This window comes from Mandrillus leucophaeus, unplaced genomic scaffold (assembly GCF_000951045.1).
Source record: "Mandrillus leucophaeus isolate KB7577 unplaced genomic scaffold, Mleu.le_1.0 Scaffold113, whole genome shotgun sequence".
Lineage (NCBI taxonomy): Eukaryota > Metazoa > Chordata > Mammalia > Primates > Cercopithecidae > Mandrillus > Mandrillus leucophaeus.
Window position 1 is genome coordinate 1,785,690 of NW_012099543.1, and position 22,906 is coordinate 1,808,595.

General features: G+C 37.2%; 1 protein-coding gene across 2 annotated transcripts in view; it reads left to right on the plus strand.

Moving 5' to 3' along the window:
* Positions 1 to 1,064: 1,064 nt before the first annotated feature.
* ALCAM (activated leukocyte cell adhesion molecule) overlaps positions 1,065 to 22,906 on the plus strand; it is a 229,414-nt gene continuing 207,572 nt past the window's right edge. For both annotated transcript variants that reach the window (XM_011995262.1, XM_011995271.1), the window contains exon 1: positions 1,065 to 1,850. In XM_011995262.1, coding sequence (XP_011850652.1) covers positions 1,778 to 1,850 — 73 coding nt within the window. In that variant the 5' untranslated portion in view covers positions 1,065 to 1,777. The remainder of the gene's footprint in view (positions 1,851 to 22,906) is intronic.

A 22,906-nucleotide genomic window follows, 5' to 3' on the forward strand; every position in this document is an offset into this window, starting at 1 on the left:
CCTGTGATGCACGAAAGACTATTTAATGCCCCAGCGAAGTGCTTCAGGGTTCAAGATTTTATTATTCTTTGGTGATGAGAGTTGTGATCCTGCATCCCTGATTTAGAGCCACTTAGGGCTCCGACAGCTCCACCCCGGTGTTCTAGAGGAAAATATCCCTTCATGCTCTCTGCCTGATTTGAAAGCGACACAGCTTCCCGATGTTCCGCCTGGGAGGTGGTTCAATCCTTAGAAATTGCCTGAGAAGCCTGTCCATCTGCTGGAGTGCCTGGTTTTCGAGAACGGACCAAGATGGACTTGGCTTTTAATCTGAAATAATTTGATAATTTTCTGTCTGTAACTTAAAATCACCGCTTAACTCAAAGTAAAAAAGTGACAGGCTTTCTAGAGGGCTTTTGTAGACATTGGGAAAATCCGTATGACGAAGTACGGTTTAGAAATTCCAGATTTAATTTCCCCCGGGAAAAACAAATATCTTCTGTTTGGTACCGGGCAGTCGACTCACGTGGTCTTCCTTTAAAACAAAGTCTATGCCAGCCGGGGGTGAGGGAAGTGGTGGGAGTGAGCAGGGGGAGCAGAGAGATTCGAAAAGTACAGGAGGAATCAGTCCAGTACGGGGATTGCCTCTGCCAACCAGCAGCTATTCCTGTTAACTCCCAGGAAGCAAGTTTCCACCTTTGCCACTTCCTCCTGCCCTTTCCTTTTCCCTTCACTACGGCTCTTGGACCCCAAGTTCGCTCCCCACCGCCACCGCCCTGCCCCACTATTGTCTTTACAGGACAGAAGGCTGCAGCAGCACCGCGGAGAAAAATCCCTGAGGAATGAGTCAGTGAGATGGGCGTATGGGTGGAGGAAGAGGGCAGTCGATTTTTAAACCTCAGCGAGGGTGGGTGGGCCGTTGGAAGCCAAAGGCCTTATCACTACCGCGCTGCAACATCACAGAAAGTGTTAGTCCCAGGGCTCTCCTGGGCGCGCGCGGCTCCTGTGCTTTTTCCTTATTGGCGGACCTGGACCTGGGGGCGGAGCCTCGGTGAAACCCCGCCCACCCGGACGCTAGGACAGGGGCACATGGTTCTCCCCGATCCCGGAGCTGGGCTCAGGGCTCGGACTCAGTCCTGCAGCGCCTCTAGGCTGCGGATCCTTGCTTCAACCACCTGCTCTGCGCCGCGTCCGGGGAAGTGGGGAGGAGACCGGAGGGAGGGAGGAGGCGGGGAGAGGAGGAAAGAGGCAGCTTACACACGCCTTCCAGTCCCTCTACTCAGAGCAGCCCAGAGACCGCTGCCGCCGCTGCCGCCGCCGCTGCCGCTGCCACTGCTACCACCGCTGCCACCTGAGGAGACCCGCCGCCCCCCGTTGCTGCCTCCTGCGAGTCCTTCTTAGCACCCGGCGTTTCATGCACATTGCCTCTGCCATTATTATTATCATCCCAAGACAAGGAAAATAAAAGAAGATACCAGCGAAAAGAACCGCTTACACCTTCCCGAATTACTCAAGTGTCTCCTGGAAAGAGAGGGTCGTTGTCCCCGACGGAGCAGCCGAAGGGCCAGTGGGCTGGTGTTGAGCGGGAGGGAGGAGGAGTTGGGGGCATTGCGTGGTGGAAAGTTGCGTGCGGCAGAGACCCGAAGGTGCAGCGCCACAGCCCAGGGGACGGTGTGTCTGGGAGAAGACGCTGCCCCTGCGTCGGGACCCGCCAGCGCGCGGGCACCGCGGGGCCCGGGACGACGCCCCCTCCTGCGGCGTGGACTCCGTCAGTGGCCCTCCAAGAAGGAGGAAGAATATGGAATCCAAGGGGGCCAGCTCCTGCCGTCTGCTCTTCTGCCTCTTGATCTCCGCCACCGTCCTCAGGCCAGGTGAGCAAGGGCCTGGGAGCAGCCCCAGACAGACGTGGGCCTGGAGCAGTTTCCTAGGTCCCCGTCCCAGCCTCGCACCCCCGAGGCAGTGCGCCTAGGCGCGTGGATGAGGTAAGGGGACCTCTGTCCCGGCACAGAGCTGTCCCCGGGCTCGGTCACCTGTGCCGCACGTTTGGGCTTGGCTGGTTGGCTCAAGTTTGGGCATGAAGCTGGGGAAACTGGGTGAATCTCCAAGAACTTGGGGCTCCGGGGTTGTGGCTGCAGGGGCCAGTGGGCAGGATTCGCCTGACGCTCTCCGCTTGTCCCTGCGACTCCCAGCTAGGCGGCGGACTCTCGCCCTCTGACAGTTCCTCCTGTCTCTGGGTATCCAAGTCCACGTCACTGCGCCCCGAGCAGTTTTTCTTTCGCTTAGCTCTGGGATGAAATAACTGCCGGCACTTTTTCGTGATAAATCCCCTTGTAACTTCCCCTTGGTGAGCTGAGGAAGGGATGGGAGGGGTACAGAAGGAGAGGACTTTAATCACCCCCTCCCCCCCACGCCCACCTTGAGAAACCTACTGATGCTGCAAATCGTGGTTTCAACGTTCCCCCCTCCGGTCCCCGTCCATTGTCTGGGCGGGCGGTGAGTGTAAGGGTGACCGCAGGCAGATAACACAGCCTGAACAGGAATTAGTAGCTAGGTCTGGGAGACACCTCAGTGAGACGCTTGTGAATTTCCAGGACCTGCTCATAGAACCTCAGTTCTCAGTTCTGTACTGAGTCTTAGAAGAGAGAGAGATGGGGGGCAAAACAGGCAAAATTCCCAACAACTAAAATATCTCGCGGGAAATCCCTTTCCGCACCCTCGGGGACGTCCGCTGGCTTTGGTATCCTCAGACCCGCCTGGCGGCTGACACAAGTTGTTCCTAACAGGGTATTCTGTGCGCTCACAGTTGCCTGACAGAGCAGCAGGTTCCTTTGCTCCCCCAAACTGAAAATTTGGGGGATTTTTTTTTCTTTGAAGTTTTTATTTCTATCCCTGCGTAGACAGTTGCCAGTTAAACTCCTACTTCCTGGTATGTTGGCCTGTTTGTTCTTAGCTTTTTCTTTAGTTTTTATCAAAGAAAAACCTTCCTTCCTTTTATCCGTGCACATCCCTTCAGCTGGCGGCAAGCTCAGGTCACAGAAGAGGTTTGAAAGCCTCTGAATCTCTCCCAGGAACTGGCGGGGAGAGGGGTTTGGGGGGCAGAGCCTGTGGAAGAGATTACAAGTGTTTGTGAGCTGCTGCTGCTGCCGTTGCTGTGTGTGTGGGCGGGAGGAGTGCCCTCTCCAGATCTCTTTATTAAAGTTACGTTTCTGGGTGAGGTAATGAGCTCACCTGATGTTTCTGAGGCTGAAGGAAAAAAAAAAAAAAGGCGTCTGCGTTCTCTGACAAATCTCGGGTTCTGGGGCGGGGACTGTGAAACCATAGTTCAACCGGATTTAAAGCAGGTGTCCCAGTGTAACAACGCTGGGGAGGTAGATGGAAAGGCGAGACCCGCCTTGGGCCTGGCACAGTGTGGATTTCACTTTTTCGAGATTCCACTGTCCGATGGAGAAAAGGACACTTCGGAGCCAGGGAATGAGTCAAGAAGGGAGGACAAGGGTGATGTCGGTTTGTAAGATGCAAACGTCCACACGCCCAGAGTTGGTTTCCGATTAACCCTCTCGATACTTGGAGAATGTAATCTCACCTACGTCCACACCCCTGACCACACGCCCATACCCAGTTTCCTTTTCTGTGCCGTCACAGGCGGGCCACGTCGCAGGATAGGTTTTTTTCTTTTTACACATTTAACTGCTAAAAGGGGGAAAGTTCCGCTTTCAGACCTCCTGCGCGGTGATTCTTTTGGCGCCACAGGCTCGTGCGTCCAAGGGGCACGGAACTGCGCGCTTTCCGGGAGCGGCTAGCCCCGGCTCACCGCAGCCAGCCACGGTGAATCTGAGGATCCGATGCTCTGGACCCCTCAGATCCGTGGTTTCTGTGAATTACCGAGCTGGCATTGCCGAAATTCTCATTGCAATATCAGTGTGTTTTAAAGGGAAAGGTTACAGCACTAAAGGCGCCGTGTCTACACTGAGGAAGCAAGGCTTGGACAGTGTGAGTGCGCCTCCTTCGGAGCCCTCTGAATAACAGAGCCCGGTGGGGATGCGGTGCCAATAGCTGGCTTCATTTGAGGGGGGTAACTGACTTCCCCGCCGGCCACCCTTCATTTCCGGAGCAGTTTTAATAGTGTGTGTCCAGTTGTAGAGGTCAAAAACTCGAGTTTGTGAAAGTGCTTCCCCGGGTCTTTTGGCCTGTAGTCGCTACACAGTCATTGATATATTTTAGGCGTGCCACGTTACCTGTTTTGAAAGGAGAGGAAAACGAAAACTGAATTCAGAGATAAAGGCAATGAAATGTGTGTTCAGCATCCGAGGTAGCAATAATCTCATTATTCTTGTAGAAAGAGCGTCAGCCTGTGGTGACATTTTGCATTGCTTAAAAAAAAAAAAAAAAAAAAAAAGGCTTTTCTGGATTATTTACAACACGGAGGTGGGGCGCTGCAGTTAACTCTTCACTTGGGTCATCTGTGTGAACCCCTCGATGGGATTTTTCATAACTACTCACTGATATAAGATTCATCCTAAGACATGAGCACACATAAAGCTTTCTTCAGTGGGATATTATGTTTGAAACGTATCAATTGATCTCAAAAGGACTTGGGAAAGCATCAACTCAAATAATGTCCTTTCAAAGACTATTGATGTAGGACTACTAAAATTGATTAATTTAAAAACTGAAAACTGTTTAATAGCCAATATATATTATTTTTTTCTTTAAGGATTTATTTAATCCAATAGCAATTTACAATTTAATGAAGTATTATTTGCAGTAAATTGCTTTTCTAGGCTTTCTTCAGGACATCTACCTTCAGGCACTTAAGCAAATCATTTAACCTTTTTGGACTTCAGTTTTCTCATATAAAACAAAAAGACAAGACTAAAGACCTACACTCTGAAATGCCTCCCAGCTCAAAAACTCTTTGTTTCTGAAGTCTTAAGGTAAAAAATCAATTTAGGCAGGCACAGTCATTTTTCAACACTATTTTTCTAAGGATCTCAGTCTAGACAAAATTCATATAAATTGTATTACTAGAAAAGTATCAGTGGACCCCAATTTCTAATTTCCTTTTTTTTTCTACCTTTAAAAAAATTCATGATAAAAATTCATGATAACATCTATGCCTACTCTTCCCAGCCTTAGTAGGGGGGAAAAAAAAGCGTGAAGGAGAGAAATTAGCCTTCCACTCTCCTGGGAAAAGAGGACCCAAAAGCAGGAAAGGATAGTAGGCCTCAGAAAGCCCTGCTAGTGTAACCCATCCCTCCTGCAAGCCTGCCCCTATTTAAACTGCACACATAGTACCTAGAATGAGATATAAATGATGGTTTATGCTTAAATGTTCATGTTACAAAGCCTCATACTGTACATCCTAAAGTTGCTCAACAGGGAAGTTGATTTGCAACATGGTTGTAAATGCAAGACAGAAGGAAATAGAAAATACTAATACTTTTCTCTTGTTTTAAAACTTGTAGAAATCCAAAATATCTTGTCTTACCAGATTCCAAACCTTTTCTTACTTTGTAGAAAACTCAAACTAGCTTATCTTTTTTAATAGACATTCAGATGAAAATGCATGTCTACCATTGACTTATCAAAAAGAAGAACATTAATAAAAACCCATTTTAATAGTCTTGTGTTATTAGAAAAATTTTATATTGTAGTCAGTATTCATGTGTTGAGTTTTTAACTATGTCATGTAAGAGTGTTGTGACCTTTGGAAAATTATTTTTCTGCTCTTTTTCATTTCCCGTCTGTGAATTTTCTTTCTATGCAATGCATGGTTCTGATTGAGATTAGAATTCCCTTGCTCAGCATTTCAAATTTTTTAAGTAAAACATGCTATATTAATTAAGGGTTTTATTATATTGTTAATAGAATAACACTCTTTAATTTATTCCACTTAATTATCACTTTTATCATTTTATTAAAATAATGGAAATATGTTTTTTTTTTCCTCTCTCTTTTTTCTTTTTCTCCCTCAAATTTTCATGCCACTAACCATGGGCCTTTGTAAAACTTAGTACCACCTAAGTTGTCAGTATTACTTGGTGTCAGATGACAGCAGTTTGTCAGATAGTATTTTAAATGCTTTGTAATCACCATGTTTTACATTTCCAAACACACTTCTTTCTGTTCTGGCCATTTATTTAGAATAAAACACCATCAAAGAGTTCTGGCTCCCTAAAGGTTTTCACTCAAGTAGACACATGCAATTTACAGCCCAGATATGCAGACGATCCACTTAGGTATAGCTATGATAGAAGAGTAGCTCTCTGTCTCAAAGTATACATAGAAACTTAAATGTAATTTCTCACTAGGTGTTATTTTTATTCTTCATTGTTAAGTTTTCACAAAGGCTCATCTCATTTCTTACACATTATGTGCGTGACACATGTATGTGACATATGAAGAATGAACTAACTTACTGGAATACTAAATAATGGTTTCTTGGGAATGGTGGGTCATAACATTTATTTGGTTATTACTTTTGGATTTCAGCTTATTTTCAATAAGAAATGGAAAAAATCCATTTATACTTTTGATTAGTTTTTTTATTAGGGTAGAATTTTCCTTTCCTTGTGGAGAGTAAATTCAAGACTAAAATAGATATTCTATATTAAGGAAGAGGATATTGCAGGCTATTTGGTAAGGTTACATCCTACAATTATTACAGTCTCCCTATAGTACGTAAGACATTACTATATCTTTGGAGTTACTGATATTTTCATGCAGCTAATTTCTCTGCTTAAATAATAAATTTTACATTCTCTTTTCTCCCTTATTATTGAATGGAATACCTTATATATTTCAGATAGGCCTAGTTCCAAATGTGCTGTGGTGTTCAGTAATTGTTTTATGCTAACCTATTATCATAGCCCATTATTGTAGTCTATGTTCCAAGAATGAAATTAGCTTTTAATGCTTCCTCTCTTACTTATCCAGTCAGTTCTCAATTATCCATTCAAATGAAGGGGGAATCAGAGTTGTGCACAATCCAAAACAGCTTCTAACCAAAGGCTTACTTAATTTGACTTTGCATTGAGGTACTTCAATGAACATGTCTGTGCTTGTCTGGTCTAAGAATTCATAGTACTTCAACACAATGAAACTAAACTGATGGGGAATAGGCTAATCAGAAATTAGCTGTCCAGCTTCTCTGATTTGCTTCTCTATTACTGTTATTATTATTGTTTTAGCTCTTTTCTGTATCACTTAAGGAACTGATGGAAAATCTTGGCCCAAGTAAGATGAAAAACATCTATGAGATGAAACTAAACCTTTGCAATCTTTTCAAATCATATAAATATTATATATTCTTGATGTTCATTCACAGGAAACCATACTATGATCATGGCAATTGCTGTAGTCTTCTGGCCTTTGCTCAATGACACTTCCATTATGAATAATTTGTTTAGCTCTGCAAAATCACATTCCAAGTTTAAGAAAAATTTTATCCTCACCTGGCCCTTTTTCTGAAGCAAGTTTTTTATTACATCATATGAGTTTCCATGAATAAATGAATAATAAAGCAATACCCTTTTCATGGTATGAGTTGGGTTGGCAGCCAGGTAGATTGACTCCCCAGTAGGATATTCACACACCTGCTTTTAGAAAAAAAAATTGCTACTTATCATGGATTATGGGGCTACTGTAAACAGTGAAAACAAGTAATATCAAATCCATAAATGTTAGGAAGATTGGAATTTGTAATAAAAAAGACTTTATTTTTGATTACTTTAACTTATTATGAAGCTCTAACCAGAGAAGTTAACTGAATTTGTAGATTAAGATATCAACCAGCACTCCAACACAATGTTTTCTTGAGGGAGATAAATCTCAAATATACTTTCACCTTCGAAATTGATGTAAGTGGTTTTTTATCCTCTCCATCTGTATAGTTTTAGAGAGTCTAGGTTGCCTTATTTGAACTGTGAATGGAAAAAAAAAAAAAAACTTTCCTGTACTTACTTGCCTTTGGTGCAGAATCAACATTGGAATGTTGATAATGACTAAAATGAGTCTTAACTTTTCCCGTTTCCTTTTCCCTGTACTTGTCTTTGCTGTAGCTTTTACCACATCGTATTATGATATTAGTGACTTTTCTTTTTTCAGTTGAACATAAATTTTTTGAATACCAAATATTATCTTTGTCTATGTATCCTCAAGTCTAGTCAAGAACTTGACACCTAGAAGCTGCTTAAAATTTTTATTTTTATTTTTGCATTAAATAGAGTAGAAGCAATGCATCTGTGGAGAATTAAACTCCATATGGCAGCACCTGACATTCATGGATTACTAGGAAATTTTCTCAAGAAGTTTGGGAGTTGGGGATATAATATCCTCACTGAGAATTGAATTGGAAAATAAAACCATCATGAAAGAGCAGAGTGGGACAGGCCATCAAGACCTGATGGCACTTTGGTAGTATTAATGAAAAACAAAAAGAAAAGAACATGTATATTAGTAAAGGACCTGTGATTAAGGATGAAAAAGGCTTTGGTTATTGGAGAAACATAGAAAAAGTAGAGGAGTTGGGCCAAATATGGTTATTGATGGTATTATACTTAATGAATCCAAACACTTTCTTTTATGGTGAAAGTAAGTGGCCCCTCTAACTGGCAGACATGACTTGCCCAGTCTCCTTAACAGGTATAGCTTTTTTGTTGAGATAGATAAAACTCATTATAAGAACCTAATTCTGGGACCAGGCTCAGTGGCTCATACCTATAATCCTAGCACTCTGGGAGGCTGAGGCGGGTGGATCACCTGAGGCCAAGAGTTCGAGACTGACCAGCCTGGCCAACATGGTGTAACTCCGTCTCTCTCTCTCTCTATATATATAAATTTTAATAACCTAATGCTCTGAATATTCAAGTCATATAGTAAACTTTCCCATGCTTGGATTTCATGGTCACTAAGAAATCTTCTAATTATAATGTGAGGTTTTGTTTTTTGTTTTTTGTTTTTTTGAGACAGTGTCTTGCTCTTGTTGCCCAGGCTGGAGTGCAATGGTGCAATCTCTGCTCACTGCAACCTCTGCCTCCGGAGTTCAAGCAATTCTCCTGCCTCAGCCTTCCAAGTAGCTGGAATTACAGGTGCCCACCACGATGCCCGGTTAATTTTTTGTAATTTTAGTAGAGACTGCATTTCGCCATGTTGGCCAGGCTGGTCTCGAACTCCTGGCCTCAGGTGATCCACCTGCCACGGCTTCCCAAAGTGCTGGGATTACAGGCGTGAGCCACCACACCCGACCCAACGTAACATCTTATATAGCCAATTTACAGTCAGAGGATGCACTAGCTGGAAGAGAAGCATTGTATTTCCTTGGCAATAACTGCTCTTATGTATACCAATAAGCTGGTTTATGAGATTGTCTAGTGAGAATCCATCCCTAAAAGATGGGAAAATGTTTGGTAAGCAGCCAAAAGAAGCTTCTAAGCTTTCAGGGTCAAAACCTACACATTGAACCCTTCCAAATTCAGCTTGTTTGAGGTAAAATCAGCTAACCATTCCCCAGGTGACACCTATGGTGTCATTTGTTGTCAACTTCTGTGTTACCTACTATAGACATTTATTTTCTTTCTTTTATATCTTTTGGTGCTATCTTGCTTAATATGCACATTATTAGTAGGTTGACTATTCATACATCTTGGTGTACCCAAGACGGTCCTGGTTTATGCCTCATGTGCTGGTACAATTATTAATGGCATCCTTTTTCATTTTCAGAAGTGCATTTTGGATAACATATTATACAGTCTCCATAGTAATTTTAACTTGTCTGTCTATATGTCTTGGAGTACTTCACTGTAATAAATGCACTCTTCATCCTAACCAAGTATATATTTTTAACCCATTTAAATTTAATTATCAGCTACAGTGAAATACCATTAACGGGTTATATTCCCCTTTCATGTCACGTATAAGAAAGAAAGATGATGTGAGGTTGTAGCCTCTAGAATTCCAGAATGTTGTAGATATGAAACATTAAAGATCCCATGGTTTGGAATGGAAACTAAGGTGACCTCAGATGCCAAGGGAATAATTTTGTTTGAAATTCACCTGGGAGCTACACTTAGCTACGGGGTTATTTAGGGAAGAACTATTTCAGTATGAGTTTGAATTCTTTTTGCAGCAAATTGTACAACTTCCATTCGGTTCTTCTACGAGATTTCTCAGTAATCACACTACCAATTTGGTTCTTTAAAAAATCACGGATGTTGAAGGAAGTCCTAGCGTTCTTCTGTACATGTAAACTAAGTGGTATCAGTCAGAAAAGGTGACCTGATATAGCAGCCAACAGTATGGCTAGGACACAGTTGTAGTCGAGGGTGTGACAACAGCAAAGACACTTATTGCAGAAACGTTGACCTTGCATTAACAATTTTCACCTTCTAGATCCTTGGGTAAAACATACGACCTTTTGAGAGGCTCAAGCAGTGTTGAATAAGAATACTGTCACTTAGAGTTAAAACCTTAACTCTCCCCAGAGTTAAATTATGGAAAGTTCAGTGTGTGTGAGTGTGTGTGTGTTGGGGGTTGGAGGGAGAAAGAAAGACAGAGAGACAGAGAGAGAGAGAGAGAATGAATTCTGAAGGATTAGAGGCACGCAATTTATTGTCACAAGTTAAACTATGGTAAAAGAAGGGTTGTTGGAAAAATGAGAATGTTCTTTTGATGATCGTTTTGTTTAGCCCCCTATTTGAGAGCTGAAATAAATGAAACCACAGGTTAAGAGATTACCTGAAATCCAGTAGCAAATTAACCACAATTCCTAGTGACATGTTTTCAGTTTCATTTGTGCCTAGACTCATAGATTAAAGGTTTTGACCTGTAAAGAACCTAAAAATTACTTAACTACTTGACTAAGGTCACATTGTTGGCCAATCCAGAATTAAAACGCATGTCAATTCATCATTCAGCATATATAACAGCTTTCAACCAATATTAATGGAGTGCTCAATATGTACTATACGTTGTGCTTAGGGACATGGAAATAAACTAATTACATTCAAGATCCTGTCAGTCAAAGATGTTATGTTCTCTCAGGGAAACAGATATCAATTAATTAACTTTATAACTATTTGCTAGAAATTTTGGTAAATATCACAAGAACAAATGAATAGCATTTTACAACAAAGTGGCGAGATCTAGTCTGGGGTTTAGGAGAAGCTGAGAAAAAGGTCTTACAGGAAGTGATATCTGAACTGTGCTGAGGAATAATCTAGCAAAGGATGTGGGCTGAGGAAATAACATGACTAAGGATGCTAAGGTGGTAAGAAACATGGTTTCTAACTCCTGGAGTTGAAAATGTGCCTATCTCTTTTCAGGAAAACTAAAGAAGTTTTGAAAGTTGAGGCAAAAACCAAGGATTTCTTGAAGTTATTCAAATACTTTCTTGTAATCTCCCTAATTGAGTTGCCAGTTGTGGGATCTAGAAGAGGATTTCTTTGTCTTAGTGAAATATTCACATATTAGTAAATATTTGTATGTATACCTCCCTACTTAAAAAAATAAAGTGGAAACATACGATATACATCATTTTGTACCTTTCCTTTTTCACTTAGCAGTACATTTTGGAGATTAAAAATTTGTCTCATAGCAGCACATATAGCTCTACCTCATTTTAAAAATGGGTGTATTGGATTTTATTGTACTATCATCATTAATTTAACCATTTCACAAGTTCCTGGAAGTTTAAGTTGCTTCCAATTTTTTGTTATTACAAACAAGAGCCGTGAACATCCTAATACGTGTTATTGTCCATAGAAACAATTGGTGACAATTGTTGGTAAAATGTCTTGGAAGTGAAATTACTGAGTCAAAGAATATGTGTTTTTCATTTAGAAAGAAATTCTAAAATTACTGTTCGAAGAGTACACATCTTTAAAAAACATCCCCAAAAAAGTAAGAGAATGCCTCTTTCTTAAGCTGTCTTCATAAATCTGTACTATTATATTCCTCTTTTTAGCCAGTATAATCAGTTGATTTTAACTTATTTAAAGCTTATTGGAAAAGTTAGAATTATAGGAGTAGTAGGCATACACACTCACATACAAGGCTAAAGCTGTATTGGTGCCTAACTTTATTATATATGAGATTGGGCCCAAAATGGGAAAAGACAGTATTTACCATGAATTTTTATTATTGCTCTTTCCACATAAGATTGTTAACTTTTAGAACATAAACTGTGTAATTATAAGCCATCACTTCTTCCATTTTGTAAGATTCATACTCTGTACAATCAGGATTAAGAGGCAGCCATATTTGAGTCAAAAGTATATTTAATACCGGTTTTCAACACAAAGAAATGGTTTCCAAATATTTGTATTAGTCCGTTGTAGGTACAGTATACATTGTATGGGTGGTCTGACTAATGCCACTTTGTAAACCCTGTATAATAGTCATTACTAAACAAACTTCAGTTATTTTTAAGTAAATCATATTTCGAACAATTCTTCCAGCAAGTTTAAGGCTTAAGTAAAACATCTTTTGAACAATTCCTCCAACAAAGCTTGTCAGAATTTTTTATAAACTGATAAAAAGTATAATATTTTACAAATATTTTTAAAAAATCAGTGCCATTAAATATTTTTCAGTCTGTAATTTTTTAACCAATTAAGGAAAGTAGGAATAATATCTATTTTAGTCACTTTTATATAGAAAACAGCAGTATGTATATGATTTTGCCAAAACCATATGGTATATACTGAAAGTAATATTTTTAAATAAATGATAAATATTCATAATGGTGGTAATGTTTGTATGCACATACTGTAATTTCATGAATAAAGCAGTTTCTGCCTGGTATTTAGTTTTAAATGTTCAAATTTGGGGCACTTATACTTTATTCTGCAAGCATTTTCCCTACCTGGTGATAGGTATGACACTTTCTAAGAAGAATGTTTATGGTAATTATAAGGTATAGGTTTTATATTTTTGCAGAGATGGTCATGGGTCTAAGTATGAATAACGGTTTTGATGTCAGATCTAAGAGTAAAATGTAATATATATTTGGATTTACTCCATTACACAAATCCCCATATTCCACCCAGCCTCAATGGATGCTTGCCTAGTTCTCAAATAGGTTTTTTTTTTTGAAATGCTTGTTTAGTATAAGATTAAATAGCTTGTCTTATCATACTAGAATGGCAAATACGTATCTGTTCATTAAAACAAAACCTTTATCCCCTCAGCTGTTTTCCTCTTTGCTGTTAGAAAATGTCTCCTTTCTAAAGAAATTATAAAATAGTGAAAAAGGAGTAGGGTTTCAGGGTATGGTTTGGAGGTTATAATTTTTTAGAATCCATCCGAAGTATTTGGTTGAAAATGATTTGAACTGCTTGACAAATGCTTGTTTAGTATAAGATTAAATAGCTTCTCTTATCATACTAGAATGGCAAATACGTATCTGTTTATTAAAACAAAACCTTTCTCCAGCCAGATGGTTTCATCTGATTTAATGGTAGACAGTATGGCCGTATCTCCGTGGTATTAGAAGACCTATTCTCTGCTTGCTCTTCGTGAACTCTCTATGCTCAGAGACTCCAGACTGTCAATGAATAGCATAGATTTCTTTATATAAGAACTCAAGAGCTTGGGCTATGGATCAGAGCACAGGTTTGCTTTCTAGCTTTTGTCTGTTTTTTCATTTGTTAATTGAGGATAGCAGTATTACTAAGTTCATTTGGTAGGAATATTCAAGAAGGTATTGAGTTTATATTATGTTTGTCAGTGCCTGGCACATTGTAGACACCCAACCAAATAATAATCATCATGAATCACATTTTTCAGTAACATAATAATGTTAGTTATTCACATCAGAAAAACTTGTGAAATACTTCATTTTACTGATTGAGAAACATTTCAGTTCCATCTGAATATATTTTGGGCTTCCATAACAAAACTGGAAAGTATATTTTATTAGAATGTTTCATAATCTCAACCAATGTCAAGTAACCTTTCAGTTTTACCATCTCAGGAAAAACAAAAGAACATAATTGAAAATTATAGCTTTAAAATGTAATTTTCCCCAAACAAAAAAAAAAAAATGAAAAAAAAGTGTTAAAATTATAAAGACATATGTAATGTGCTATATTATTCTCAGAAACTGACATTATTATATGTGTTTCTGTAATCTGAAAATATTAGACCTTAGAAAGAAAAATTTCTGATTGTTATCATGCAGTCATTTTGATAATAAAATTATGATTTTAAATACATTATTTCTCAAGTATAATTCAATAGAGGGAGCTCCACTACTTTCCTTTTATGAGCACTGTAGGATCCTTCCATTTATTATGATTTTTCCAGTGACCTCTAATTTAATAGTGAACATTATTAAAAACCTATAATTTTAATATTAAGGATATTTTGGAAATTGAATAGTATCCTCTTTCTATTCATATAATTCAAAAAATACTTCTACAATAATATGTATTTTAAAGCCCGAGTTCTTAGTTGTTTGAACTTTTTGCATAATAAATCACTAGACATGATTAAAGTAGGTATACTCTTGAGAAGCATACTTTAATATACCAAGGCCTCAAAAGAGAACAAAGTTTATTTCTAATGATAAAATAATGAATGTTTTCCTATTAATTTTGTGGTAGCTATTCAGTTAAAACCGTTACATATTTGAATAGTAGAGGAAATCTTTTAAAATTACTCTGCCTAGATTTTTAACCAAATAGTTATAGATTTCCACATGGAAATGGTCTATACTCACACATGGAAATGGTCTTCTTTCTTTTTTATTTTCTTATATATTCTCTTGATTTAGATAACCCCAAATTGTATTTTCAAGCTAAGTTGATATTCATCATCTTATCTATTATTACTTTACCTTTTAATTTTGTTATAATGAAAGAAGTTGTTGGGTTGATTTTGTTCAAAAATTTATGATTTTTTTCACAAATCCACTAACATGGTTAAAAAATTTAAATGGTTTCAATTTTATAAGACATCTCCTAGGATGTTTCTTCATAAGGGAGTTATTATCCACTCTGTATATGACCCTGTCAATTCATTTACCTTTTATGAGGTTCATTTTTCTCATGGAAGTATTGTACCATGTGATTTCTTCACAGCTCAAAAATTCTAAGATTCACAACTATACTTTGATTTAGAAGAAGAATATGCACACATACTTGTATGTTTGAATCAGTGTTGAGCAATAATTTTACCTGAAGTCTAATTAAGAAAAAAAATTCAATGATGAGCCTCATTTTTAAATTTGAAATGGAAACGATTTTATTACATTCTATAGAATATTGTATAATATCACATATTAGACCTCCTGGTTTATTACTAAAATTATATCAGTAAACGAAATGATCCAGTTGTCTGCCATATTTAAGAACTGCCAACATACAAACAGATTTAAAACATCTCATATTGAAATTAGATTATCTGTCATGATGGTCATACTGGGAAGGGAGCTTTGTGATAAAGGCCTGTGGGTTCTTCATCACAGTTTTAACAAATCACAATTTAAAATACTTTTTAAAGTAAGTGCCCATTTTATTGTGCTTACTTTCCATTATAGATTAGAGTTTGAGAATATGGTGTCTGTAGCCAAATCGTATAGTTTTGAAACCTGTGTCTCCATTCTCCAATTTCCATTTGGGTGGCATTGGGGAAGTTGCTCAAACCCTTTTCTGTACTAATCTATGCAATGGGAATAATAGCACCTGTCTTGTAGGATTGCTGTGAAAGTTAAATGAATTAATACACATAAAGTTCATTAAACAGTGTGGTTGTCAATAGTGAGCTCTTAAGAGGTGTTAGTATTATTCAAGTGTTTAAATAAATTAAATCTCAGTTAATCTTTCCCATTTCCCCAAAATATGATTATACACCCAACTGATTCACATAGATATTACATATAAAGAAAAGAGGCCACAGGTTCAGAATTACAAAATTGTCAGCTGTAGCTCCTCTCAACTCTACCTCTCTTTCCACTCAAAAAATAGAATACGAATGAGAGTAATGTCATGTTATTTATTGGGCATAACCTTGAATCTACTCACTCTATAAAACAAATAAGCCATTCACAAACTCCAAGACTTTATCTATTAATTGTTAGTATCATATTCATTATATCATCGTTCCCATCTGATAATGAAACATCATTGCATTGCAATCCTGAGGTTGAAATATAAATTTAAATGTGAATTTGAAGCTAAAAATGAGATGCTTTGCAGCCTATAGTTTACAGTGTCTAAAAGCAATTGTGTTAGGTCATTAGTGTAAGTAGGCCATAGGTAACTTAGGAGTATAAAAGTGAGTGTGCTCCAAAGACATTTATGTAGACTCTGTAGATTCAGAATCTATACAAGAGTAAAATAGAGCCCAGTGATCATATTTTAAGAAACCAAAAAAAGTAAACATAGTCTAATGTATTTCTCAAACTTGTTTAGTCCCTTCTAATCTTTTCTCCCCTCTGCCATCAGAGTGACATAAGATCTGAATCGACTCTTATAACTGCTCTGCGTCAAATACTTCAGACACTTCCCAATATAGTCAGGGTAAAATAGTAACTTTTTAGTATAGCATTTAAAATTTTTCTTACATTTCTCAGAACAATTTTTCTTGGAATTCCATGTGCTAGCCATATTTCTAAATGTGCCATGCCCTTCATGCTTCCTGGATGGGTTGTTATTCACGTCTCTGTCTTATTCAAGAACACCCTTTCCTTCACACCCTCTCCAATCACCCTCTCTTTGCCTGAATAACTTGTATCCCTATCCTTCAGAACACAGTTTATATGCCATCTCCTCCAGAAATTCTTCCCTGATCTCTCTAAGGTGCTTGTCCTCTGGAGTTCCAGAGTTCATTTCATTTATTGCCTATTTATTCTTATCCCTCTCCCTTAGTGGATTTTTATGTTCCCGGAGGCAGGAGGTGTGTCTACTTAATCTTTTTTCTACCCAGTGTCTACTGATATATAGTACATTTTCAGTACATACATGATGATTGAATAAATGCATTAGTGAAAGTTGGATTTCTTAGTCTACTGATACATAGTACATTCTCAGTACATACATGACAATTGAATAAAGGCATTAGTCGAAATTACATTTCTTAATTATTAATGAAGCCTATTTTAAACAACAACATATAATATTGTATGAATAAGAAATATCTACACTGAGAAAATTGTTCAATTTCTTTTAAAAATTGAGGGAGTGACAACTCTGCTAAAATATGGTCCTAAAAAGAATTTGCTTTGTTCTACCCATGCTATGCAAATTGAGTGTTAAAACAAGTGGAATAAAGTTAGATTTCTTCTGGGTGCCAGTCCAAGTTAACATAAGTACTCTTCTTGAGTTTCCATAGATATTGAACATAGTCTGTTCATTAAATGTGAGATCATCCTGAGAATTATATAAATTTATTTAAACTAATTTATTTTAAAAACTGTAGGTTTGTGAAGATACTAAAACTACTTTTTCTCCCACGGGGTAATTGTAGACATACATTCAAAATAAAAGTGAATGAATGATAATATTAGTTCTTCTATTTTTAATTAGTAGATTAAACCTTTGGATTAGGGCATTTATCATAATCTAGCAGAAATAATATAGGAAAGACTTCATAAGCAGATTGATCAGTCACTGCAGGCAGTATTTAATATATTTGTACCACTGAAAACACATCTGTACTGTGGACCGTGTCTTGAATGCTGTTAAGAGTAAAATATTAGATAAAATTTGGAGAAAATCTGGTATTATTTTTACAAAACTATTGACTATTGAAAGAGAACTTTAAAATTCTGTCACTAACTTAACAAAATTATATAAATTCAAATGATGTTTCATTTGTACTGAAAAATAAACCTTGTGCTCTTGAAACTAACATATCATTTTAAGAAATAGGTCTTTACTGATAAAAACAGTGCAGAATTGGATTTATCACAGATCTCATTATTCAATGGTATTTGATAGCTGAAAACTTAATAGTTTTAAGTCTGGTGTCTCTGCTCTGGACAAAATAATCTTAAATTCTTATAATCTTTCAACTTAAGTCCTTTTTTATAAGCTTTGTTTTATTTCCTTACTTTACTTTTGATCCTTCCCCATCCTTCAGAATTTTCACTTCTATATCATGATTTTACTCTGCCAATTCCCGTATCACCTGTCCAGTTTACCTTGTTAGTAAATTTTTACATCTTTGGTCTCCGAGGCAAGCTGTCTTCTGAATTCTTGCCCAGAAATTCTAAGACTTTTCTAATATATTATTTAAAATACTTGTCCAGATAAACCAATATAAGTACAACACATTATCACTGACTCTCATTTATTAAGTACCTGCTGTATTCCATGTAAAATAGTACTTTACGAAAGAATGGCTAATATATTTGTAAACCAATTTTTTTAAAATTTATTTATTATGATTATACTTTAAGTTGTAGGGTACATGTGCATAACGTGCAGGTTTGTTACATATGTATACTTGTGCCATGTTGGTGTGCTGCACCCATCAACTCGTCATTTACATCAGGTATAACTTCCAGTGCAATCCCTCCCCCCTCCCCCCTCCCCATGCACACGTATGTTTATTGCAGCACTATTCACAATAGCAAAGACTTGGAATCAACCCAAATGTCCATCAGTGACAGATTGGATTAAGAAAATGTGGCACATATACACCATGGAATACTATGTAAACCAATTTTAAGTTTAAAAACTGTGACCCTTTTTAATTTTTTAAATTATAAATTGTAATCTTACTTTCACCCTTTTAAATATAAGACTTTGAATGCAGTGTAGTTTATGTATCAAAAGGTAGCCAGAGCAAAGGCATTATCAAATAAAGACAAGTAAGCAAGATTTTCTCTTTGCTGAAATATATAAACCTGGTTGAGCCCTATCAGTGATCAGTTAAGATTCTGGATTAATCAAAGAGGCTACATGACAATTTTTTAAAAATTTTTTTCTATTACTTGAAAAAATGTCATCCATTTCTAAGACAAATACTGTCTGGTTCCTGGATTCTTGGCATGTAATCTAGGCTTCACATTCATGATGTTGTCACCCAACAAAATAATCTTTCCACAAACATATAAAAATATATAGAGTTCTCAATTTTCCATGGAAATAGAATCTAGAGTTAATGTGGTGAAATAATTTTCCTCATTAACAAGCCTTATTTTAGTATATGTAAATAGGATTAGATTGAAAAGCCAAGTTTTATAATAAAAGATGTGATTCCAGTAAAAGAGAGTATTCTGTAAAAGCTGGAGGACAAATGAAGCTTAAAGGAGCAGCTTGTACTGAAGAGAAAGGGGGAGAGGAATGAGTGGTCCTCTCTTCAGAGAGGAAAGAAAGATAAGATGAAAAGCCAGCATGAAAAGGAACTTGCTGTTTAAAATTACAACAAACTGTTTATGTGGACCAGTAGCATCATGATGTAAAATAAATTTTCTTTACTGCTTTGCCATGACACTTAATTGGTAATACATTCTAGTAAGCCCAAATTTGAATCTCTGCTCAATAACTAACATTCAGTTAATTTCTTATTTTGAAGTGGGAAGAGCAATGGCTGGAAAGAAACTTCCTACAGAGAAATTCTGATGCAAGGATGTCTTGAAATCCAGAGCATTTTTGTCCAAATTTAACAATGTTTGTCAAATTTTACAACAGCAGATGTGAATTTATGGTGCTTTATTAAATTTTAGGAATTCTGAATTGTATTCATCTCCTTAATTCTATAATGAAACTAAAGCTCAGTTAAATAGTCTAAAGAATATTACTTAATAGTACAATTATATAAATATGCCATGCACATGTTGACTTTCAGCTGAGTGCATCTGAATATATTCATATCTGTGGTGGGTGCTGAAGACTTGTCTATATAGGTTCAGTTCCATAACTGAACCAGTGAGAATCTAGAAAACCAGTGTTTTCAAAACTACTCCCTCATGGGCGAATGGAGCACATACTATTGAATGATCTGCTCTAAACTTAGGCATTGATGGGCCTGAAAGAAGACTTGGGTATTGAGCTTCTGCTTCTCTTCACCCGAAGAGCTGACCTTCCAAGACTATAGAGGAAGTTAAAATTAAGAAATGAGTATAACAGAGAAACAAGTAGGTGGCTTCTCAAATTCTGAAAAGGGAAGTTTGGGTAAACAAATTTGAAGAAAGAAGAAATTAATATTAGAAAAGCAGAGTTAGGAAGACAGAAGTGAATCAGTAAAATGTCTTTTGTTAGAACAGGTGCCTCTACATCTGTTTTGAATCAACTGCACAATGGTTTATGCATGGGCCAACTGAATAGAAATACTCAAGGCCAACATAAATGGATTTGGTTCTAGTTACACATTTCTTTGTTTTGTTTTGTTTTCAAAAATAGAGCCCAATTAAATCCATTCTCATTGGCTGTAGACATTACCCAAAATGCCTAATTTGTGCAAGATGTTTCTCTACACCCTACCTTCCTATCCGTATTCCCCATGGGTCCCCAGCATTAGACCCTGCTTCCTGACAGTCTAGACTTGGGCTTGTCATTATACCACAGTAAACATATATATGTAATTGTTTCCTTAGTGAATTGAAGGTTTTTTCATTTAAAATTAAATTTGTGTGGAAAGTATATTCTTTCCCATCAAGCTAGGTGTATTTAAAAGAAGCATACATGTTTAGATGCAAAGCGCTAATTCAGGAAAGACCAGATAACGAGTATCATTATATTCCTTTTCCAAGCATACTCCCCAGTGTTTGGAATGTTATTCTTTTGATCTTAACTCTTTCATCTGAAAGCACCCATCAAAGGTAGCATGAGCAAATTACCCAATAAACATTATTTTTCCAATAGTTTCAGTCTCACCCTACGTAAAATTATAGTGAATGTTGGTGACAGTTCAAACTGACAAATTTTCAGTTTGCCTCTTCTTTTTACCCCAGGTCATTCTCCAGTCCGAGAAATCTTGAGATTTTTTCCACAAGATAAATCTTTAGAGTAACTGAGGACTAATTCTATGTTCCACAGCAGTATGTAGTAGTGTCACAGGCTGAGCTTCCAAATGAGGTTGCTGCTACAGGGAAGGGCAGGTGGAAATAAAAATAAAATAAAATAAAAATAAATAATATGTTACTTAATTAATTATAATAATTATAATTATTATAATAATTAATTAATTATAATTATTATTATACTTAATAAAAATAAATAATCCTTCCCACCCTCACACACACAGTCACACACACAATCAAGAAACCATCAAACAAAGCTCAGAAACATTTCAAACATAAGATCATCTTTTACTTTACTTTCTGTTGCTTGTTACTTTGCCTTCTGGAAATATTGCACAATCTATTAGCTTTTTCTCTTTAGATGTTTGAAGGATACAGAAGGTACTAACTTTTAAAAAAAACAACATTGATTCTCACAGCAGAACCTGTCTGTACTTGTTCACTACACAACACACCTACATTGTTAAATATAGTTGCTTCACATACAATACAATAAGAAAGAATTTAAGAAAACAGATTCTATGTAAATAGTCTGCTTCACTAACTCTATTATTTAGTGATTAAATGGAAAAATATTTAGTAATGAACGTTGGTTCATCACTGTTGAATCAGTAACGGTTACCAGGATCATTGTCAAGTTAATAATTGAGACCAGGAACTTCCTTCTCGCTGAGGGCTTTTAGTAGTGATCAGTGGCAGAGCGATGTGAAAGGCTGGAGAAGGAAACAGGAGACCCAGTCCTACCTTTACCAGCAGCCCTGAGATTTTTGTTCATCACTTCATATTTCTGTTCTGCTTCTTTGCTTGTACAATGACGACATTAGGTTACAACTGAGAGGGCTCCCTTCTATGTGATTGTGAGACTTTATTCTACTGCCAAATAAAAATGATGCTTGCATTGTCTCTTTTTTAAAAATTTGCACTTTTTTGTTCTCATCAGTATCCATAATGAAGCACTAAGCATGTAACATTTTGCAGATTGAGATTTCCCAGTCACCGTGCACCATCAATAAAATAATTGAGACATAGGAATAAAAATGCATTACAGTATAAGCAAGCAGTAACAGAGTGTGGAGAATATAAAGACAAGGAGGTACATACTCCCCTCTGCTTAACACTGAACAAACTTTTCAGGAGAGTATAATGTTATATTTATAATATAGAGAAATTAGGTTTGGTTCAGAGAAAAAAAAATGATTAAACCTATAGAATACAGTTGTTGTAAAGAAGGGAAAAGACCTTGTGAAGGAAGAGGTAAAAGGTGAATTAATAGCTGTGATGAGAACACTGATCCATGATTCCTCATGTCCGCAGACAACTGTCCCACAGCAAAAACAACACAGCATGCAATTGCTGAAGGAAAAAGCTAGTTCCTCCAATTTGAAATACTACTTTGGAGGGAGACTCAGGGACTTCTACCTCTTATAGTATTACAAAATGTTATACCATACTCCAAGCAGAGATGTTCTGCTGCCTCTTTAAACTTAGTTTAGTACAGAAAGATGGTAAATTTGATGATAAATTTAGTAATAAAGGCAACATTTTTCTTATGTGTAATTTAATAGGAATAAACTGTAATTTAAGATTCCTTCTGGTTCAGATTGTTTATGATTTTTTATTTTGGGGATGTTGGACCTGAAGCTTCACTAAATATTTGGTTATAGAAATACTTTTCTAGGAAAACTTACTAGGGTTAAGAAACCAGATACTTCTTTCTTTCAAAAAATATATAATTGGTATATTTTCAACTGAATAATTAGATTCCAAATGGTCCTAATCACACCATGTGGATCTTTAGCTCTTGAGGATTCAAAGCCATGAGATTTTACAATCACGTTTTAGACAGTAAAGATTGAATGAGTATGTTAAGGATCTTATGAAAGAAAAATGGAAGAAAGACTAATTGAAACAAGTAACTTAAGTGGTGGGCAAGTAAAATCTCTAAGCCAATTTCTTTAT